Consider the following 24,367-nt stretch of genomic DNA (forward strand, 5'->3'; position numbering starts at 1 on the left):
GGTCTTTTTGCATCACTGCTGGCTGATTGTTTCATAGGTCTGAACAGAGACCTTTCCCTCTTAAAAGGTAGTCCTAAGGACCCAGTTACACTGCTTGAACTCTCTGAACAGTCTGTGTGATTTTTAACTGATTTTTTTCCCCCAAGTTTAATACATACATCTGTGTTTATGTATAAACACTGAAAAAAATTAAACTGAAATAGTCTTTTAATACAGCTGAAATGTAAGGTAAACACAGAAGATAGAGATATGGGGCCAAAGTAGCAGCACAGAAGGTTACCTTATTAGTGGTGGTTTGTAGCTGCCCTGAGAGTTGGGTGTAGATTACCAATCTGTATCTTAATCTCCCTTCTTTACAGAGAGAAAGAGTAGCCTGTCTCACGTCTATATTTGGTGCAGAGTGCATACTCCACTGTGCTAACACACCACATCAGGAAGGAATTTCAAATGCTCCCAAGGAATTTAGCAACCAAAGTCCTGTTGGCTTTCCTTACATGCATGGGCAAGGGAACATAGTAATCCTGTGTAATAAACTGTTCTCTTTCTGCTGCTGCTGCTGGAGCCTGAACCACGGACTAATGAACCCTCTAATGTCTCTTCACCCTCCTGACAGAGCTGAATACCCTCCATCTCTGGAGCCACCATCTCTGTTGACAACCTTTCAGCTGGGCTGACTCGTGCTTGTGCCACCTGTGAGCTGCTGAAACGGCTTCACTTTTGCATTCACCAGGGTAGAGCTCCACAGCATTTGTTTTGGACAACACCCAGTGAGACAGAAATGTTGAGCTTCTCCAGGGGTGCTGATGGGGTAAGTCTGTTCTCCAGCTGATGCTGTGGAAACTGGAGAGCCTCCCTGCCATTTCTGCAGTAAGCTTAAGAGGATGTACTGATGTCTTCACCTGGGACGTGAGAGAAAATAAGACATGATCCCTTTGCAATTCACACTTGTGAATTGTTTTCTGTTTAGTTTGATTTTTTTCCACCCCATTCAAAAGTTTAAATTTTCACTGCCTGTATTTTGCCATTATATTTACACTCAAACAGTCATAAGGTCACTTCTTTATGTCTTTTCTCTAGCTGTCGCTTTAAGGAAAGGTGTAAATCCAACTTGTATTTTTTATTGTCTGTGACAGCAAAATCAAACTTGCTAAAAAATATGATAGCAAGTAACTAACGTGTTTCAATCTGGAGAAATCTGTTCAGATAGCTTGACTTTGAGATACAGCTGTTAATCACTCAGAGCTGTCAATGGCTTCAGAATTATTGCTGGGGTCTGTGTTCTCCTCTCTCTTCCTTTCCTCCTTCTATCCTCTTCCTCCAATTTATTGTTGTATGAAGGTTATCTGCAAGTAAAGAATCTGAAGAATTTATTTTTTTGCATGGAGTTAGGTTTAACAAGGAGAGGAACTTCTGTCTGAAAGCACTAATGTGTTAATCCATTCTCAGAACAAGAAATTTGTTTTTCTGTCGGGGTTCTTAAGTGGAGAATCTAACACTTCCGTTTTTGATGCTGCCCATCTTGAATCATGTGCTAAGATAATAAGATATGAAGAAAGCAGATTAAATGAGCATATTAATGCCAAGATTAGTTGTTGTTTATTATTATTTATTATTATTCATTTCTGTATTTCTGAAAACAGGGTGGTTATACCCTTTTCTAGAATTCAAGTGTAATGAATAAAAGTGTAAGCAGTCCCTATGTGCTGTATACCTCTTTATCTTGTATATAAGACTAGTAAAGAACTGGAAGACAGTTTTTTAAATAACAGATGCTAGAAAGAATGGTGTTTGTTTATATAACACTAGAATCTGGAGTTCTAAATTTAAAGGTTATATGAGCTTTCTTAAAATTAATGTGGAGGCTGAAGTGACATTTAACCCTAGTTAAATTTGCTGGATCTGTTCTATCATTCAATAAATAATAGAGATTTAGGTACTATTTATTATTTACATGTTCTAAGTACAAATAGCATTGTACCTTTGTTGAAATCTTCTAAGATCCATAAAGAGAGATACAAGGAAAAGAAAGCTTCAGGATGAAAGAGCCAAACATGATAAATTGATGACTAGTGGACTGAAATGTTTCAGCTGTCATTGCTCCCCATGTCTGTTTACTGGATGGGTTTTTTTAAATGTTGTTGTCCTTGGAAGCAAACAGAGATTTTTGCTCTTACCGTTGCACAGTGTTAAGCTGTTTGCTGGTTTTTTGATCTCTGATACACTGCTAGTTTTACTGTTAGCAGTGTTGCTTTATTTTCTTTCACACAGATGTTCAGTCTGACAGGGAGAACTTTCCTTTTAGTATTTTCTCTGCTTTGTGTGATGGTGCTTTTTGGGTAGCTTTTTCTTTCTGATTTCTTAGTATGATATGAAGTGTCTTTAGGACAGGTGATGAAGGAGAAAGAGTAAAAAGGTTTTTGTTAGGATGATTCACAGAAAGAGTGGAATATACAAGAATATAGTTCTTGACTATATTTTGATGTTTTAAAATAAAATTAATCTCGAACTATTGTTTCAGGAACCGAGCTACAACATGGACTATAGTGTATTCTTGAAACTTTTTGCTGGAGAGCAGCAGGTTGCCTTTTACCCCTTGGGCATTTTTTCACAGCTGTTTCCTAGCCCTTTACTGGGACTTCAGTGTTTTTTCTTTCCCTGACGGCAAGGACAGGACAAGCTCCTTTTGGGGCCAGTAGGGTCCTGGGATGCTTTAGAGCCACCTTTTCCTAAGTCCCTGTGCTCTCAGCTGACAGGGAAATGCCTTCTGCCTGTGCTGCAGCTCTTACCTACCTGAATCCATGCCATTTACTCTGGCTGGCCTTTTCCCTCCCTCTTGCCCTGCTCACAGCTCCTGTCCTGGCTCCAGAACTTGCAGCAGTGACCCCTCACTGTGTGGGTGCCTGCTGCTCCTGGGTGTCTGGCTTTGAGTCTGACAGACTTCCCCATCTCGGGGCTCTGCTGGAGCTGGGCAGTAGCTTGTGCTGGTCCTTGCCATGGATGCAGGAAGCTGGTTTGTGCCCAGCCACTGTTTGTCCCGTCCCTCTGGCCCTCAGTACAAGAGGAATGTCATGGCAAGGGCCATGATTCCCTTCTGTGTTTTGTCAACCTTCTCTCCAGGGCAGCTCTCTGCAAGAAAACCTCTTTCCATCTCAGTTCTCAGAAAGAGATGATATCCCAAGTTACGGCTCCCGAGGGCCATCCATGACCTCTGGGAGGAGGCACCTCTGTTTCCTGCCTTTGTCTCCAGACTGCTGCCAGGATGGTTTTTATCATTCTTGGTTTGGGGTTTTAGGAATACTGGGCAAGAATTTCAACCAGTTTGTCACCCTAGAAACTTATTCAACCAGTGTAGGGTAAAAAGGAGCCTCTTGCAGGAGGAAAACCTACCTTTTGTTCAATCTCACCCTTGATGTGACCTCCATGGCTGTTTTATGAGCTTGGGAGACTTTCAAGACTTCTTGCTTTCATGCCCTCATTCCTGATGACACCTGAAAATGGTCCCTACTCAAAAGGTAAGACCATAGGAAGCAGTAAAAAGCAACAAGCATGGTCTTGGAGAGGACTGATGTCTTTGTTCCTGATTCAGGTGGGGCTGTGGAAGCAGTGTTTATTGGAAGCACCTTTTTGAAGCCTCATGAAGCCCAGAAGTCTGAGGGATGCTTCCTTCCCTTCTTTGCTGGGTACACCTGTTCTCCCAGGTGTGAGACAGGGAAGAAAGAGGAGACCCACTACATTTACAAACCAGTCAAAGAGGACCCTGTGTCTTTGAGGCTGCAGGGAGTGAACTTTGTCTCTCCCAGAGACATTTCCATAGTGCTCAAAAACTCTCAACAGAAAAAACTTATCTCCAAGAAACTCAGACCCTTTTTCTATATATCATTATCAAAACTGTGATCAGCACACTTTGTTTGCTACACATGATAAAAACCTGTGGGGTTGGACACCCTATGTGTTGAAAATGAAGTGGATTTTATCATATTTACCTCTCACATCCTTTTTACATACAGTCTTTCAGATAATACATGACATTAATTACACTAGAGAGACTTGATATTTTTTTCTGTTTTCCTGAGATTGTTTCCTTTGTTCCTTTGTTCAGTTTTGTTGTTTCCTATGGACAGCTGGTGAATGTTCCTTTCTTCTTGTCATTCTTACTCTCTTCTTTCACACAGCAGTAGCAAAGCGAAAATATTTCTCTCTCCTGACACAAATAGCCTGCCTTTTTCTGGCTGCTACCGGGATTTTTGTTTGTTTCAGACACAGGAACAGACAGATAAGTAAACAAGACAGAGAAAGGCATGCTTGTTAAATTTTGTTCCCTTGGACACAGCTGAAACTGCTCAGCATGCAATGCCAAAATCCTCATTTTTTTCTCCCAGGGTTATCTTCTAAGGTATGTCTTTGTCATAAGCAGAGGTGGTTGAATAAACATCCTTACACAAATTCACAAAGTTTTTGGGTGATAATCAGTTACAGATAGCTATCACATCTTGGTTCTTTGATAACTTTTTTCTGTCACTACACTGATGTTTCCCTGTCTCTATCTTCTATGCTTAGCATAGAAGATAAATAAATACAATATCCATGCATTTGTTATAAGATGTTCTTTTCTCATTTGTTGCCAAATTTGCTTATAGTCAACTTCTTGAGTGTGGCATTTTTCCCTTATTTCCAGCTGTCAGCACTATGAAAAATGATACCTCATTTAACTTGAGTGAAAAACAGCTCTTATGTCTGGCTACCCCAGGGAGATGATGGATTGGCCCAACTTGTGCCATGAAAAAATAATCTTAGAATGCTCTTCTGAGAGAACAAAAACTCGAGGACATAATACCAAAATTGGTTTGTAACTCCTTTTGTAAGAGGAAAAAGAGGTTTGGCTGTTTTTCCCTAATTAGTTTTTCCAACAGCCAAGTGCTGTTTGTCCTCCAAGTGAAGTCTTGCCTGCAGGGTAAAAATCCAAAGTTGCTTGTCATCTGGAAGGTTTTTTTTTGAAAGCCGGAGTATTTAGCAGGTTTTGTAGAATGGATCTACCTTCCATTCAAACCAACATAGGGCTCTCTTATGTTTCAGTTTTGAAGTTTTCTTTAGGACTCCTGTCTCCCAGGTTTTGTGTTGGGATTAAATATCCAATTTTTGTTCTGCTGTACTTATTACAGGAATTCATACAAGTCCCAAGGAAATCTGTCTAATATTTCAGTGCCAGGGTCCCTGGGCCTCTTACAGATGTTACAAAGGTGTTTCCTGAAACTGTGTGATATTTGTTCCTTGGTTGGCAGCTTGAGGGTTCATGGCTGTGTTTTGGCACAAGGGATGGATTTTGCTTTGCCAAGCCCATTTTGTTCAGCACAAACCACAATAAAGTAACTTCTTCATATCCTGTTTGAAACTCATGGTTTGAAGGTGGTGCTCGGATTAAGATTACAGTCTGCCAGTAATTGGAGGGGGGAGGAATGAGCAAACAAAAAGAAAAATCCCACCTTGACACATAAATTTAAATTCCCTGTAAGTACCTTAACTTTCTTCTAATCCTAACAATTTTAGAATTTGCTTCCAGGTCTTGGTTCTATTGCAGGTATGCATGTTCTTGTATGTAATTAGAAATCTCGTTTATATAAAAACGTATTTATATGTTACATATTTTTAAGCAAACCAAACAAGCAATGCTTAAGGGAGACTTATGCATGTAGTTTCTTGGGTGGAATTGTTTTTCCAGAGTGACCTGCAAGCCTAAACACCGGTGTCACTTTCTCAGCTGTTCTGTGGAAGGAAACCCAGCAGCTGCTGTCCCAGAGTGTGGGCTACTTGTGGCATGCTCTGGACTAATGGAAATAAAATTAATATGTCAAACCAATATTGCAATCTAAACGTGTCTAACAATTCCCCACACTGAATAAAAAACTTAAGCAGTTTTTAAGCAGCTATTAGAGAGGTCTTCTTTACTCTCATTTAGAACAAAATGAAGACTCTAGAAACAATTTAAGATCAAATTGAAAAGCAGGTAAATTCTCTTAATCTTAGGAATAAAATATTCCTTAAGAATTCAAGGTACTTGGTTTCTTTCTCTGATTGTTATGGGCACTACACCTAATTATTTTTGGATTGAAAATTCCCTGTTTTGATTTAGCATTTAACTTATATACACATTCTCATCCTGTTTAAAGACTGATTCAGAGGAAGAATCATGTTGAACATATATATTCAGTAACTAGTATGTGAGAAAGTATTTTACTGGTATAATGTGAAAATGCAGATTTGATGTTTACATGTTTGAAACCTCATAGCACTGGGTTTGTCAGTATAGAATCAACGGTAATACTTTTTCTAGCTGTTTTAATTTGTGAACTTTTTTTGTTTCGGTTAGCTGGTGTCAGGTGATGCCCATGGAAGAAGCCCTTCACACTTCAGATGGTGACAAAAAAGAACAGGCAGCTTAATGCTACCAAACTAGGGGTGTGTCACATCTCTCTCAAGAATGATAAACTCAATGGAGTCGTCTATTTTTAACCTCCTGTTCTTTCCTTTTGGCAGACTAATCAGTGTTAGCTGAGCCGTTTCGCTGAATGAACCCAAGCCACTCTGGAGCTTGCTGAAATGAGCCGCGGGCCCTGGGGGAGCGTGTCCTGTGTGCTTTGATGTGTGCAGCCCCACGGTGAAACACCATGGCAGAGGGGGCCAGCTCGGAGCAGAAGCCTTCTACAACAACAGTCAGCTCAGTTGCTGTGCAGGCTGGGGATGCCAGTATTGTTATAGCTGTGCTCAAGGTAAGGCAGCAACTGCTGGCGTGTCTGCTCCTGTCTTTGTGCTGCTCTGTGACTAACACTCCTTCTAAACGCTCTGGGCAAATGAGTGGTTAGCATAAAATCATATGGCAAGGCCACTTGATTAGTCAATATCTAATAGACTTTCTTGCTTCTGTTCACAATTACTCCTGGTGGGTTTTGGGTTGTTGGTGGTTTTTTTTCAAAAAGGATAAGTAGATTGGTCAAAATATGTAGGATCTTAGAGGGAAGGAATTCCTCTTACTCTGCCTAAAAAGAGTTAAATAAAGAGTGGCATAAAAATGTGTTTAAAGCATGATGATTGTAGTTAAGCCTCCTTGAGTTATTTTAACCTGTACTCAGCAATAACTTTACAAAATAGGTGGCTCTACCAACTCCACAGAGGAGATATTTTCTGGGGAAAAAAAGTCTAAATTTAATACTGAGTAGTTATTTTTGAAAGCTGTGAATCCACAGTCCCACGTGTTTCAGTAAAGCCCTTGTGTGCATACTGTGGTGCTTATAAGCACCGAAAGGCCTGTTTTGTGAGCTGGAACTCACACCTTCAGTTGGCATAAAATTCGGCATTGGAAGTAAATCTGGATGCTAGTAATGAATCCCAGCTGGAATTTATTGGCAGTTTGATTCTTCATTCTCCAGGCATCCTGGAAAACATGCTAGCCTCAGCCATTAGAGTGTGTTTGTAATGCAGAGTAGGTGACAACTCAACTCATTATCACCTTAATTCAGGTGATTATTCAGGATGGCTTACCTCAGTTGTGGGAAGGTTTTTTTCGAGGTCAGTTTTCACCCTTCCTGTGAGGTGGTGTGCTGCTTCAGGGGGGTAATTTCATTGCAAGGACACTCAAGCTGAGGGTGAAGTAATTTATTTTTCCTCTCTGTGCTGTGGCACCATGCTAGCTCCCCGTGCTTCGACAGCTTCGGTCCTTCTCAGCATCCTTTGCTTCCTGTTCCAAATGTTAAGTGTCCCTACTGCTGCTCCTGCAATGTCTGGTTCCATATATTCAGTATAGAGGTACAGTGGACCTATGTGGTAGAAATAAGAGCTGAGGCCATGGTTTTTGCATCTGCTGTAATGTATTTGTTACTTCTGCCTGCCCCATTCGCCCACCAAATTCACTGAATTATCTATGTCATCTTCAGCTGAAAAGGGAGATGAGTCAGAGAAAAATTTTTGGCTCATTGTAATAATTTTACTCTTCATGGGCAAAATCGATATTGGAGCACCTTCTAGACTACACTAGTGGGATTTTGTTACCTGTTTCAAATGAAGTTTATACTGTATTCTCTGTGACTTCATTGTGTGTGTGTGGTCCCTGTGAGAAAATATGTGTGGGCTGAGAATGTGTGTGAGTAAAGAAATGAAGGAAACCTTGTGTTTTCTGAAGGCTGTAATTGTTTGCTTATTACAGTGTGGAAAATGGGTGAAGCTTCAGCTAGCAGAATCAACACCAAATATATTAGAAATTGGCAGCAATCAAGATGAGACTAAAAAACTACTTCAAGATCATGAATTCCTCCTATCCAAGCTGAAGGTAAGATGTCATAAGACCACAAAAAAATCCCTCAAGTCATTACAGTTCAGGCACAACAGCTGGTGTAGCTGCCTGTGCCTCCTATTGCTCTGTGGTGTTTAGGTTAAACTTCACATGGAGAAAATTATGTTCAGCCTTTGACAGTGTATCAGATCTTTGATGGTCCTTGTGGGTTCCTTCCAATTCAGGATATTCTATAATTCTCTGGAAATTCTTACACACTCTGAGTTCTTACACACTGATGACAGGAAGAAGCTGATTATTTTTCTCCTAATTTTCAAAAAGAAATATTAAAGAGTGAAAAAAAAAGACCAATGTAATTCCCATCTTTATAAGAAAAACAAAATTTCAAATAACATTTTATTATGAAGTCAAATCTGATCAGAAAATTTATTATGCATAAATTGTTAAAGAATGCTTGTCATCCAAATTAAAAACAGATACTCATTATATCATGTTTTATGCCTGTGGTCCTTGCAAAATTTGGCATTGATTAATGAATATTCTATAAAAGAATTAAGTTCAGAATGACTACTTTTTCTTCAAAAATATGAGCTGTGATAATAAGGGACTGCAATGTTGTTATAATTCATCCTGGCTGTGCATTTTTCAGCCATGACCATTTGTGACTTACAGTGAGCTGTTAACACTTGTCAGTAATTACAGTCTTAAATCACTAATCCACTCGTAAAAAGTTTTTCCAAGATTGATTCTCAGTTTTTGAAATATTGTTTAGAGTGATTCTTCTCCACTTAACATTTAATAATTAATTATGCCTTAGCTATGTGAAGGTTGGTAAGAGGCAGTTTGAGTTGTTTCCCCATTTCTTTTTTACTGTTGTAAGAAAAAATAAAAAGGGAAATAAATCCTGACAGTTACCCATACTTGATATGCATATGCTTAACTTTGCTGATTAGACTAACCCAATTCAAAATTAAACTTTTGTGCAGGTCAGGTAAAAATTCTTGAATGAGTAATGATTCAATCATGAAACTAGTTCTGCTTAAGGCAAGAGTTAGATGATTCATACTGAATACATCTTGGGAATCAGTAGGGATGAACCTATGGACTTTTAGAAGATAATTTATGGAATAGTTGTCCATTCTGGCATTATCCTATGTTCTTCTGTAAACTTGTTCTAGACTTTAATCACTCCCTTTGCTTTTTAACTTCATTATTCTCATCCCAGTATATTTATTGCAAGTTATAATCAAAATATTCAGGCCAAATTCTTTTGTCAGTTTAATATGTTGAAGATTCACAGGTGTAAGTAAGGACAAAATCTGGCACAATGATCAGTTTACAGTACTTCTGGTGCTTCAGGAAAAGGAATGTAATCTAGCTCAGTATTTCAGGGAACAGATTTTGACTGAGCAATGCTAACAGGGTTAAAAAACCCCAAACAAACAGTTTGACACTTAGTAAGGCAGATGGTACTTGAAACAGTAATTGGAATAGACTTGTGGAAAGAGAAAACAGTAATTTCTAGAACACTTTAAAAGTTTTTTTAATGTTCAGAATTATAGTGAAAAAATTGATGTGTTCCAAAATATTTTGCTTTGATAGAATATATTCTAGCATATTCATTACTGATTTACATTTGTTCCATTACATTTAGGAATTGAGGACACCCAACTACTTAAACAAAAAGCAGAATACAACTTTTGAAAAGGGCCCCACTTCAAGTGTTTACAGATTAGGAAACAGATGTGTTGTTATTAATAGAGTTGAAAAATAAATGTTGAACAAGAAAAATTAAAACTGAGACCAAAAAGAGAACATGTATACAATGTTTAGATCCAGCTAAAATTCCCCTCAGTAAACTCACCTAATATGTTCTGATTCTAAGCTAATATATTCTGTTTCTGTTTTGCTAAATCAGACCATATCAGCAGCACCAGTTTTGTTGAAACCACGAACTTCTGTGATTCCATCCAAGTCTCTTTCTCAATATCTGCCTCATCCTTCTTTAGGTAACTTTGAGCAGGTTTATATGTGCTGGAAATATGTATATGTACATTTGGATATCTCATTCTTCACAATTTAAAAAGAAAAATGAGAAGAATCAAACCTGAGACAAAACTTGCAGAAGGTAAAATTATCTAGATTGCACTTGACATGGACATTTCTCTGCCATTCTCCTGTTGTTTCCAACAGTAACACCACCTGGAGATAACATGATTTCTTAGAGCTTGGCTCTCTCAATATTAAAACCCACCGGATCATCTGAAAAAAAAAAAAAAAAGAACAAGACCGTGTATGTGTCCATAACAATGTTAAAATTCCCAATAAGGCATTTTTGGTTTGCATCCAAAGTTCTGGTTTTTATCATGAGAGAGACTGTGGCAGAACAGCCACAAAACTGAAGTGAATCTAGACCACAAACTTAAGTTTAAAACCATAATTGTTATCAATTTGGCTCATGAACCTGAGGATTGCTCCTAATTATTTTATTTACTTTAATTCAGAGAGCATAAATTGTAAAATAGAAATTTATATGCCAATAGCCAAGAGAAATAAATTAGAAAATTACAATCTTCAAAAAGCACTAATGTAATACACTCATTTTTTGCATTTGCTATCTTTTAAATAAGTCAGTTATTTCAAGCAAAAATATTTTCAAAGTGCTTATTTGTCAGTAATTTTGTTATGGAAGAAATTATTTGTTAATATTTTCTGAATTATTGGCAGTTAGTTGCTGAGGTGCCCAACAGTGTAATTAGCAGCAAAGTTCAACTGCACTTTTATCAAACTAGAGCTGATTCTTGCAAGTGGTTTGAACAAAAAAAAAAAAATGGAAAAGGTAAAATGTAATAAATACCTTTCTTTCAGTGTTAGTTCAGCTCACTCATCAATTTCAATATGTATATCAACAAAATTCCCACCAAAATAGTATTTGTCTCAAAGCAGCTTTATGACTATTTTCTGGGCTTCAAATTAACAACTGTGTTGTATAATGTCAGCGCTGCCTTTTAGCACTAACTAAAGGTTAATTTTAGCAGCATCTCAGTGCTAAGAGAATGGGAGGGTAGTTTACACCTCTGGAAATTCCAAGTTATGTAGTCAGTGTTCAGCAGCTCAGGAAAGGCAAAGGATAATTTGCTCCTCTCATTCCTTGCTCTTTTAACAGAAGGAAAAGTACCCAAATCATGGACTGGGAACAAATGAATACAGAAGCTATGCTATCCAACACAACATATAAAACACTCTGCTGGTTTTGCCACAATCTCAGAGGCAAGTGTGCTCTGAGGAGGAGTGGGGGAGAGGAGTGGCTGCACAGCAGCTGCCTCAGCAGGCAGGGAGAATTCCTGCTGCAGCCTGGGATTGCATCCAGCCAGGATCCCTTCAGTGCATCTGAACCTGAGCACTGCTCCCTCCAACCTACCAGTGCTCTGCTCTTGGTATGGTAGAATTAGACATATCACAGATATTTAATAGAAACTGGTCTGGTTTTTTTAGAGCAATGCTCTTCTGACATGGTTTTACTGACAGCAACAGAAGTTGCATGTTTGCACCTTTTTGACTGCATGCTGGGCATTCCTGGTATTGTCAAGCTTCATTCCAGATTCTCAGAGTCCAAAGAGAACTCTTCTATTTTTTTCTTTTTGTGTTCACAGGCAATGAAACATGTGGTTCCAAAAGTGTTTGAAATAATTTAAGTCTTTACTGGAAAGCTCTGTTAATTTTACTCGATAAAAATCTCATTAAAATTCAGGTTTCCTTGAAATATTTTGTTTTCCATAAGTTATTTTTTTTGATGGAAATATGCATTTTTCCTCATACTGAGTTGGCTTCTAGATCAAGAGACACAAGTTGGAAAAAAGGAAATACCAACCGGATATTAGCAAAAAAAGTTTGACCGTGAAAATAAATTCATTCTAGAACAGATTGTGCAGAAAAGTTCTGGAATTTCCATTGTTAGGGATATTTAAGACTTCATGGGTTAAGTCCTTGAGAAACTAGAGAAAGGGGTTAGACAGATGATCTGAAGAGTCCTGTCCAAATTATTCCTCGACTCTGTGTTGATAAAAGGTTTATATTTCAAAGAGAAAAAGTAGAAAACCACTAATATCAGTCTACCTCACTTAAAAATAAACTATTCACATATGTAGTATATAGAAACTAACATAGTTGAGGATAATTTTATTAAAAAGTTCACAGTAACTAGTGGCTTTGACAGTTGTGGAAAACATCATTTTAAACTCATGGCAATGAAACCTTAATATCACACTGACTATCTTAGGTATTTGAACTATTTCTCAAAAAAAAAAGAAGAGTAGTTTCCTGTAAAATATTTCTCTCTTTTTTTTTATTAGTCCATCTTCTCAAAATGTAACTTTTTCTGTTGCTGAGGAAACAGACAACATGACAACTCTTGTGATGCTATATTAGGTTTTCTGTAGCATTACAGGAGCTCTTATTTGAAGGCAATAAAATACACACCCATTTTAAATGAGTGAACCATATTCAATCCATGATAAAGGAAAAATTAAGTTTGCATTTGAAAGCTCCCATTAATCAGTTCTAAATACTAAAAGACATGAACAGTTTCATAATTCTTTTATTTTCTTGTTACTTTATGCATACTAGTTTTGTATTTCATTAAATGCAGCAGTTTGCTTTTCTTTAAGCTTCTAATTTTCTTTGGTTGGATTTGAAGTCATCTCATAGTAACTGAATTTTAAAAGATGCAGGAAGCATCACTGATAACTTTTGATAACTATTCCAGTTTTTTCTGTGTCTTAGGGATTAGCTGTGCCTCACAGCTAATCAATTACTAGAAAACAGAGCCTACTTGTCAGGGATAAATGGCAATTAACAACCTGTTCAGAAAAAAGGCTTCTAAAAGAAGAAAATCTACTTTTGGTTCCTATACCATTTGTGAGCATTCATCTTGCATAGTTAGGAAAGATTTAACATTTGAAATGTATTTTAAATATGTTGAAGTTGATGTAATATTAGGATAAAAGCACACCTAGTTTTATTTCAAAATATAGAATAGTCAGCTCTTTAAAAAGCTAGTCTTTGCCAAGAAATTCCACGTGGAACTACCTCAGATGTCATCTGGTTTTCTACAGTGTATTCAGAACAGCTGTGAATGTGGTCTGATCATTTTGGTAAAATTAACTTTCTAGTGACAAGTAGTTTGGGTGTAAAGTCCTAAGAGTATTTTACCTCTTTTATTTTCATGTCAGCATTGTCATGACTATCATGCTTCTCAATAATTGATATTAAGATGTTGAGTTAGTAAAGTGACTACCAATATCTCATATACTCATTTAATTCCTGCCACATTTGTTACAGAGCCAGTCTAGAATGTTAATTATATCTCATGTTGGATAATTAATGAATGCCACTACTTTTACAGAGTTGTTCTGCATGTAACAATTTTATGCCTCATCAGGAAAAAAATATCATAAAGGCTTCTCTTAGAGTGCTTCATTTTATCAACTTTTTATCCAGTAGTTTATAAATGGCCGTTTAAATTGCCTAATAAAAATTTCTTTTCACATTACATATTCATGTGGTAGCACCTCTAATAACAGAAAAAAAGTGACACTTTATTAATTCATGCTCATGATAAAACCCAAGATGGGGGTTGGGAAGAGCACAGAACAAATGTTAATTTTTCTGACACACTAAAGATTTGTAACATAAGCTGGAAATGGGCCAGCAGTTCTTGTGGTGAGATTAATAAAAGGAATTAAACAAGGAAGAATTATTTTGACAATAGGGCATTATTATTTGGTGGCTAGCTTGAGCAATGCAGCAAGCTGAACTTGAAACCTTACATAACTTAGGTGTGGTTTTTTGGAGAATATGTGCTTATGTTTAAACCACTCTTGTCTGGATTACATTGTAATGATCAGAAATTTATGAGCAAATTACCTCACAAACTTCTAAAACTTCTAATGTCCTGTAATGGAATATGATGACATATGAAAGAGGAATCAAAATATCTGCACTGCGACCACTTCCAGGAAGACAGATCTTTGTTTATGGAGATGCAAAAACACTGGAATGTAAACATTAGAGATAACATGATAAATTCTCTTAACTCTGGTTTGTATGTGAATTTTATAAAACTATTGCCTCTCAAGAGCAGATGAAATTCAGAATCTTGCTATAAAACATGCATAAATAGCTACACTCCTCTCACTAGGAACTGGAAATAAAGCAGGAGGAGGAGGTTTGTGGCTCCTGTACAGACCCACTGTAAAAATCTCCCACCAGTATCAACACAGTGTTTTGCATTTTGTGTACAGATTTCTTACGTTTGGTTTGGTTTGTTATATTTCCTTCTCAGGCTTTGGAAGACAAGGTATGGGACCTGCTGCATGAAGCAGACAAGGTTGCAGAGGAGAACAAAGAAAAGAGTCAGGTTTATGATGCCATGGCAGAGACCCTTGGGGATGCATGGGATGCCCTCATTGTTATGTTAGAGAAGAGACAGGCACTTCTGGAACTTACTTCAGTGTTCTTTGAAAACGCTCTGGAGGTTTGTATTTAAATCAAATACCTGTTAATTTGAAGCCACCCTCATCTTACAGGTACTCTGACCACTGTAACTTTAATGTGTTTGATGTTGTTCTTTGTATTCCTAAGGGTTGAGGCAAACAAGAAAATTAAAATCTTGGGATTTTAAGGAAGGCATCCTTCCTTTCCGCCTTTCAGATAGTACAGGATGAAGCTGAACAAAAAAAATGTAGACTTGAAGAAACATTTTAGTCACAATTTCTCCCAAATTTGTACTTGACAGAAAATACCAGTGAAAAGTGGAACTGGACCAAACCCTAAAATATATATTTCAGTGGCTATGGAAATCTTTCATTCCTTATGATTAAAATTATTTGGCCTTGAAAGAACTTATTCTCAGTGCTTCACTGGTGCACACTGATGATTGATCACTAAAGGTTTTACACCAGCAAACATTAGTCTAATTTGACAGACCTTCACCTGAGACGCTGATGTACAGATGGAAACAAAAGAACAACTGTGTGATGGCTGTTTACCCATTTCTCTCTTATCCTAATTCACTGATACACACAGGGAGCTAAAGGAGAGAGGGATTCCACACCCTGCAGGTTTGTGCCCACTCTGTGTAGCCTCATGATCAACTGTCCCCATATCCTGGAACTGAAAGAGTTTAATAATTCTCCCTGATAATTTCGTTTCTATAGTATGCCAGTGCTACCTATAAGTAGCAGAAGCAATTGTGGGATTGCTAACTGTCCTAAGAAGTCCAAGATCAACAATCTACTCATTATTGTGTCCTGATAAAGTGTATTATACAAAGAAATTAGATTTGGCATAAGGTTTTGTAGAAAAGATGATTCACAAAGTGACAAAATGTAATTACAGATTGTATCCACTAAAATCCTTCTATCAGTACCTTATAGAAAAAAACAACTCAGAAGGTGCATAGAGGCCACAAAACATCTGGATCTGGCAGTCACTAAAAATACCCTTCTCCAAGAATTTAGAAATTCTCATGAACTTTCCCAATAACACAGAGATTATGATGTAGTTATACAAAATAAAATTATAGTCTGCTTCTCCCTATCTTTTGTTTCTTAATACAGTTTGCTGTTAAAATTGACCAAGTTGAAGATTTCCTGAAAAATGCTCAAGAGTTTGACAATATTGATTCTTTGAGAGAACTTCTTCTGCAACAAGAGCATCATACAAAAGGTAAAAACAGTACTCCACTCCTGATAGCATGTGATTGTGCACTGACTTCTTGAGGGAGTAATTTTATTCTTTCTGTGCATATTTAAAAAAAAAAATCTCATAACAAATACACAAATGTTCTATTTGGAAAAATATAATTGTGAGATAGATTTTAAGAGGCTTGCTGAAAGATGTGAAACTCCTGGTTTCAAGCTAGCCCTTCTATCTCCCCTTTGACAACTTTTTTGCATGCACCTTTGCCCATAAAGTTTCTTCCACATCAATTTTTTTCTTTATTCAAGCTTCTGTGTGAAGCGCTTTCTACCATATTGTGGCACATTTAATTCAAAAAGAGAAAAAAATTTGGAACTAATCTCATTGTGTGACTACTTCAGACACCTTTGCAATTCCATATGGTTCTGCATTTTTTATAAGTCTTAAGACTCCATCTTTGTAATTTTAATCAAATTTTGCTATGATTCCTAACACTTTGCAGAATATCAATTACACTTTAATATTCACTAGTGGAGCACTAGCTAAAATTTTTTTAGCTACCTTGAACACCAGGTATTCTTCCTGGGAGGCTGAATAGAGAATCAAACTTAGATAACTCTAATATGGGTTTTGGGTCTTCAAAATTGATCTTCATGGGAACAAAGTGCTCACTGCATACCAGTTTAAACTTGAAGTACCTGGCAGCAATTTACTGTTGAAAAGGTGGTCTATAACTGTAAGGATCAGATTAAATTATTTGCCAGAGAAAGACTGCTTTGATGGCAATAAGCCTTCCCTCAGATGGAGGAAAGTGACTTCAATTTATTGACTTCTTATTCTACCTCAACCACATAAAATTTTGAAAGCTGATATTGAGCTAATTGATAAAAAACAGTACTTCCTGCAAGAAGGATGCTGTCTACCCACTCCAAAGAAAGGTGGCTGAAAATACAACCCTGACCCAGTATTGACTCTACCAGCATGTGATAAGTAGTTCACCATAAATGCTTATCAATCTGGAACTTTAAAAGAAAAAAAAAAAAGACACAAATGCACTTCAAAATAGAATAAAAAGGTGAAAACCTATGAATTATATTTGTTTACCCATTTCTATGTGTGTTCAGTTTTGGATGGACTGAAATGAAACATTTCTAATTCAAACACTTTTCTGGAAGGCAAGAAGTAAAATGGACAGGCTTGTTGCAGTGAGCTCATGGAAACTAATTTCTCCTGTCAGCCCTTGGTGACTGAAGAACTAGAGGCCTCCCATTCTGCTTCTTCCCTAAGTGCTCTATGTGAAAAAAAGGGATTTAGGGTGCTTTGCCTGGAATTACCACTACAAGTACTCAGCTGGGAAGATCAAAGTTTCAGGAGGGTTGCTTCTTGTTTTTTTATAGGAAGCTCCTGGCAAATATTCCTTTCTTTATACTTTTTTTCATGTCTACCTTGCATTGGCTTGTCTCCCTTTCTTCCTCATTCCGTGCTTTAAAAATTTCCCTTTTAATTTGAAAGATTTAGAAATATTGATCATTGTCTATTCAATACATTTTGAACTATATGACTTTAAGGAGGTGGAACAAAGACATGTCACTTATAGATCACTGGAGTAGTCCACTGAATTTTAACCCTGAATGTGCCTAGGTAAAGACTACAGAAAGAAGGTAAGACTTCCTGATACCCTTGACTTATTTATAACAGCCCCCAGGCATGAGAACTCTTTTTTTCCCAATGCCTGTGAAGGAGGTAAAGACCTAAACTTAGCTTGCATCACTGGTGAAAAACTGCAGAGGGTACTGACCCACACGGGAAATAGGATATAAAATTCCACTTCAGCTTACCCACCAGTTGGGAAACCATCAAAAAGAACTTAGTTTTGAGAAAGTAATGACACTTCTGGCTTTTCTTTTGACATCTCTCAGTACACCCTTACATGTGTGTATATGTGTGTATATGTTTGTGTATACTATACTGTTGTACCTTTGTAGGCTTACATAAGAGCTGTCCAAATTGAAATATCTTAGTGTATATATATCTTCTAAAGTAAGCACTCATGTTCATGCAATGCATGAAGATATGCTGTGCTCATGTATTCAAATAGATAGTTTGAGAGATGCTTGAGTAACATTTGAAATATGGTACTAGAATCACAAAGCACTCTGGGGTTTTTTCCCTGATGAAATTCTGTTCTTACAGAGCTTTTGGAGAAGTCACTTGCTCTTTTAAACAAAAGCCAAGACCTAACTCAATTCATAGAAGAATTCAAATGTGAGGGGCCAAATGCAAATCCAGAGTTGATTCAAGGAGCCCACAGCAGCTGCTTGAAGATTGACAATCTCCTCGAGATGCTGCAGGACAGGAGAAGGCAACTGGACAAATTCCTTAGACATCAGCGCCAAGGGCTGGAGCAGGTTCTGCAAATCTGTTTGTGGCACCAACAAGAGAACCAGGTAAGGCATATCATATCATATCAATGGAAATCACAGTATAAAAAACAACCTAGCAACTGTTTTACAGTACAAACAGCAAAGGAGCTTAAATATATTTATTAGGCCAATATTTCTGGGCCACTTTTGTTTGAGGAAATCCCAACTTTTGAATGTTTGACTGATGTTAATGGGAGTTAAGGGGATACAGAGAAAGCAGAGTACTGAAGACATGCTCTGCTTTTTAGAATCTCAGAGTAGCTTTTTGCTCTTTGTGTTGCTTCTGTTTTGCTAGGCACTGCTGTGTAGTCTGGAGGATACACAATCTGTGTGTTGTTTATTCCTTATTACCAGGTTATGAAACACTGAAAATGAAACGTCTCCCTTTGATCTCTAACTGGAATGTGATGATCTGATAGTCATGATTGTAACATGTTTCTTTTTCAGAATTTTCAATGTGTGAAAGTATATTGATTTCACATAGCTTCCTTTATGGAAGTGTCAGCATCATAATTTCTGATATCTCTTCCATTAATGAAAATCAAAGGGAGATTGGTCTATTTTATGCATAATTAATTATATTAGGAAGAAGAAAGCAATTAATCCAGTCATTAATTATTGTAAATCAAAGATAAAATCTGATTCTTGAAAAATAGGAGTGATTTTAAATTTCAACCAATCAAGGAAAACCACTGTCATTTTCAAACAGCTGTGTTAACCGTGTCTCCTTTCCCATCCCTTCAGCAAAATCACTGAAAATTAAATTCTGTGGGTTTCTTGCTTATAAAGCAAGTTAAGAATTCTCATCCATGCCTTCAGAGCTAAGGTAGCACAATGAAATCACTCAGAGGTATTAGCTGTAGTGGAAGCCAACTGATTAAACTCGCTGTAATGGAAATGAATATTGCCAAGTGGTAAAGGGGTGAACACTTTGTATAACAGAGTTAAAAAATTACTTCTTCCTCTGCCTAACACTACAGAAATATTGGTTTGTTTTGCTAAATAGATAAATGATAAAAACTCCCCTAATTTACAAGGAAATTTTTATTTCCCTTTTAGCACAGTTTTTATTGTCCACTCCATTTATTTGTATTTTGATGAACCCATAGTAAATGTTCTGTGAAAATGTGCTTCCAGGGAAAATGTTTCAGTCAGTAAGTACACATCTGGAGGATATGCTCAAGAAATGAAGGCTTAGTATTAAAATAATTTCCTTGCTTCCCTAGTTCTGTTGGACTCATAATGTGAACATTTTTGATGTATAACTGAAAATATTTCCAACACAATTTAAAGGATTTATAATTTCTTATATTTGCTTAAATGTACGAAAAATTGCATGATTATACATGAGCAGGTAAAATAACAACAACAACAAAAAAAGTCTCTAGTAGGCTATTAAAATCTGTAGTACCTAGAGTACAGAAATTCTGCCTATGATCTAAGTATAGTGGTGATTTTCCAGATGGAAAGATTGGAGGAAGTCCTCTTGATACCAATAACTAATTCACGATGTGATTTTAAAATGTGGAGCTTCACTCAGGAATTCTTGCCATGTGTTGCTTAGAAAGAAAGTGAGAAGTGCCTACTATGAATCAAGCAGATATAAATGCAAGTAATTCTGTGGAGTTTAGATATAATTATATACTGCATATGTGTGCTGCATATACTTGCTGAAGAAGTCAGTAAGATGTAATAAATCTCTAAATCTACATAAGATTATTCCACACAATAGTATCCCATTATCTTTACTGGGTTTTTCAAGCCAGGGATGGAGAGGTTCTATTAGGTGAGAAGTACTCAGATTTGTAGTATTTTATTGTATGCAAATATTTCAGTTACTGTGTGTCAAGGGAGAATGTACAATATCTTTATGGTATCAAAAACATGCATTTATTCTGTGCATGACTGTAACTTGATTCTTTTTCTACTGTGTTAATTTGCAATCTGGTCATACTTGATGAATACATTTTTGTCTGTTTTGTCATATAGGTACACACTATGTGCTTGCTTTGGCATTAATCCTTCTGTATTTGTCATAAAACAAATGCAAACGTTTAAATAAAAACATGAACATTAGGAGTGATAAATCAAAGGAATGGAAATGTGAGCTTTTTTTTTAAATTAAACTGCCTTGTACATATTTTTGAAAATGGACAATAACTTCTTAAACTTCTCACTGAGTTCTTCTTATTATTTAATTAGGTAACATCTTGGTATAAGAAAAACATCAGAGATTACTTTCAGAAGCAAAACTTAGGTTCATCACTATTGGAAAATGAAGAGTTACTTCAGGAACTCGAAGAAATGGAAGTCAAAGTGAAAGTAAGAAATACCATAATTGGTTGGTGAAGCAACTTTAAAAATGAGCAGCAATACATGAACCTGGACATTGAACAAGCATGTATAGGAGACATTTTCTATACATACATGAGATATATATCTCTATATGTCTAAATTATTTTAGTAATTTTACTGCTTTTAATGCAAGGCCTCCATGTTTCTCAGATTTTTTTCATTTAAAATTTTAAAAGCTACCCATAAGTTAAAAGAAGAATAACCCTTGATGTTGTTTAGTTGATTTTTCAATTTAGTGAACAAGTTCCACACTGGTAATTTACATGTAAAATCTGTGGTAAAAAATAAAGAAAAGGAATTTTATTAGAATATTAACAAATTTTAATGCTTATAAAGAACAAAACCCCAGCCATTTCTACCATAATTTATTGTCAGTGAACTGAGTACGTGATTGGAAGAGGTATTTGCCCATTTATTTCTTGTGATTAAAAGCAATTGAAAATGCTGCTTTCATAGTTAATATCCGTTTTCCAGAGAATAAATATGTTACCACCACTCATAAAAGCAAGATGAGATTAAAAAAAGTATTGCTATAAGAAGAAAAGATCTTAGTATGAAATAAATTGCCTATATTTAGAACCTTTTTTAGGTAACTAAATTGTGCTGTCATCACAGCAATGGTCAGGACCATTCCTTTGGATATAATTTTCATGCAATTGAATTTGGATAACCCAGATGACCAGGGAGACCTTTTTCATCCAGAAACTATTCCAATAGAAGTAAATGCCTTTAAAAAGGTTATTGTGTTGATAGTAAGAGGCGTCTGATTTTTCTCAGATCAGTTTCCTTGTAAGCTTTGTAGTTCAATGTCACATTTGCCTGTTTGCATAATTAACAGTTAACTGCTTCAAGGCTGTTATGTAAACACAATACAATAATATTTCTAATGCTTCTCCAAGCAGCATGTCAGAAAATACTTTTTTTATTTTGGTTAAAGAAAGATAAGCATGTGAAGATAAATTCTTCTGAGCAGACTTTTGGCACAAGAAAAAGAGATAAATCAGTAAATGAGTATACGCTGTAGAATGTTTTCAGAGAGAGAGACACCCACAACAATAGGTATTCTAAAGCTTTGCTGAATTTTAACCAAATAATCATTTATCTTCCCCACATTTCATTTTCACAGGCTATTCTTGTAATTTGCTGTCTGAATTAGAAATTAGGGTGTAAGTGCAGAAAGGAAAACAATATGCATTTTCATTTTGTATAATAATCCTTTTCATGGTTGAGTATCTAGAAACTAATAATAATAACACTTACTGCAATTTCACCTAATACTTCTTCTTCTCCCATACATTATGAAATAGATCATTCATATCATTTTAATTAATTGCCTTTTTTAATGAGGTCATTTAAAAGTGTTTAGCATTAAATATTTGTTACACATCTGTGTGAATTATGATTCAGAGCATCTTATCTTTAGCCTTCTGCGTTTCTTGCTACCAGCATGTTCTACCAGAGGGAAATGAAATTCTTGAAGGGGATATTACTGAGCATGTTGGTTTTGCTTATGATGTGCAGAAGAGTGGCAAGGTTGAAACAACATACTGAAAATATAATTGAGAAAGCTGTGAGTTATGGGCATTAGTTTTTGCAGCAGTGAACTGCAGATGTTAAAAGCAGAATAAAGGAGGACCCTCTTCTAAAGTAATGTAAATAAATATTTTCAAGCAACATTTCATAAGTGTGTTGTAACTCAGAGCAAAATGTTTGTGTGTGTGCAGAGCAAGAGTAATTGTTCTTGCAGGGAATAAGAAAGTGGAAATTTCCAATGTCTGAACTGTTTCACATAATGTTGTTTACTTACATGTATTGTTGCATTAGGTTGAACAAGAGAAATGGTTTCTAAAATGGTTTAGAGGCCAGCCTAAGAGAAATTTACAGGCTTAGCATCTGATTTATGGGATTGGGCTGAGAGGAGAAAGGAGAATGATTCATTATTATTATTATTATTATTATGTTCTCAAGCTGGTATCTTATGTTGAACTTCACCTTGCTAAGAGGTAAAACCTCTTAAAACATTCTCACTAGTTTGTAAAATTATCATGACCAAAACCAAGAAATCATAACTGGGGAAAAAAGCCTTCAATCCGCACAGACTTTAAAAGAACCCTCCTGCCCCCCACTCCTGGAAGGACTTTCCCAGCTCCCCCCAGCCCTGTCCACCAAGATTTGAGAGAAAAGGCAAATTTGGGAGCTCCTGTTTCAGTGAGGGTGTGCTGGCACTCATTACCTGCCTGCTCTTACATTTCTACGTGCCTTGGAGGTGCTTGACATGGTAAAGAAGAACTGCTAGCACCACTTTGTGGCCAAATAGTTTTTAACATATCTCAGCGATTTTCTGGAGGGAGACAGACTTTGAATCACTGCTTCCACTTTGTGCTTGTGGATTTTATCAGCTCACTGTTAAATATACTGCTACAGCCATTCAGTGAGCTTCCCAAAAGACACACCATAGGTAATTGTCATGGCAGCTCACAACCCCTTGTGGTTTTATTAGTGTCCACTACTTCTCCTGCAATTTGAGGGAATAATATGGTTATATTGGTAGTTATACTGCAGTGTAGTTCCTGAAGGTGAAAGCCTTTCAAATATTCACAAAGACTAAATGATCAATGTGCTGATGTATGCAATGAATCAATGACAGGCAGATTTGGGAGTCAGAAAAAGTTCAGTTGTGGACATTTTTGCATATGAGAGAATAAGCTAATTTATCACACATTCTAAAAAAATTACATACTTTTATGTTTCATTGACTTATGGTTTAAATGCTGCTTTATCTAATATATAGGTCATGATCTGAAGTCAAATATATGTGCTTCAAAGTTTTCTAAGCTTAAGCCTATAATATTCCAGTGAAAAAACTTTTATACAGCTTCCCATGTTTTAATTCAAAGCCCAAAAGTGTTTTTATATAGACAAGAAAAGTCAATTTATCCCACAATAATTATTTAATAACAAGGTAGATTTTTAGGTATTTTTGCATTTTTCCCCCAGACTTGTGCTGAATATTTTAGAAACCAGAAGATCTTGAAGAGTTTTAATTAAAGCTACAATATTTTTAATTCATCAGTTTTAACACTCTTGAAAAATGCCTGTTTAATCAAGGAACATAGAAAAGACTCATTTTCCTTGCCAAATGGAATAGTGAAAGTGAGCTTTTAAAAGATGTACTAGTGTGAGGAAAAGAATAGTGGCAAGAGTTAAGGAGGCACATTCAACACGTCTTTAATAAGTCAGAGCAATTCACAAGCATCTCCTGATAAATTGAAAAGTCAATGTAATAGTAGGCTGTGTGTTTCTTTCAAGGAAAATGAGTAAGAAATATGTTAGTGCTGACTGGCAGAATGTTATGAATTTAGGATGTTGAAGTCTGAAGAACAGAAGAAGCTAACTAAGATTTTTCCACAGAGTTTTTATGTTGATGGAAAGCCTAGGCTTCTTATGTGTGTGTAGAAATATTTCCTTATAAATAGAAAGCTGAAAATGAAGTTGTTGCTAGCTGTTTTATAGAAAATTGAACCAAGTTTGAGAAATGTTTAAACAGGATAGCAAATTAGTCTAGCCAAATGTAATACCCTCAGAGAGTGTGTAAGGTTGTAATGTT

At 36.4% G+C, this 24,367-nt stretch overlaps 1 protein-coding gene across 1 annotated transcript in view; it reads left to right on the plus strand.

Annotated features, from left to right (window-relative positions):
- The first annotated feature begins 716 nt into the window (after positions 1 to 716).
- Positions 717 to 24,367, plus strand: part of CCDC141 (coiled-coil domain containing 141) — a 63,024-nt gene continuing 39,373 nt past the window's right edge. The window contains exons 1-7 of the mRNA XM_088167960.1: positions 717 to 808; positions 6,532 to 6,764; positions 8,195 to 8,317; positions 14,625 to 14,816; positions 15,901 to 16,009; positions 18,176 to 18,429; positions 20,608 to 20,727. Coding sequence (XP_088024086.1) covers positions 6,663 to 6,764; positions 8,195 to 8,317; positions 14,625 to 14,816; positions 15,901 to 16,009; positions 18,176 to 18,429; positions 20,608 to 20,727 — 900 coding nt within the window. The 5' untranslated portion in view covers positions 717 to 808; positions 6,532 to 6,662. The remainder of the gene's footprint in view (positions 809 to 6,531; positions 6,765 to 8,194; positions 8,318 to 14,624; positions 14,817 to 15,900; positions 16,010 to 18,175; positions 18,430 to 20,607; positions 20,728 to 24,367) is intronic.

The sequence above is a fragment of the Sturnus vulgaris genome, chromosome 7 (assembly GCF_052056855.1).
Source record: "Sturnus vulgaris isolate bStuVul1 chromosome 7, bStuVul1.hap1, whole genome shotgun sequence".
NCBI lineage: Eukaryota > Metazoa > Chordata > Aves > Passeriformes > Sturnidae > Sturnus > Sturnus vulgaris.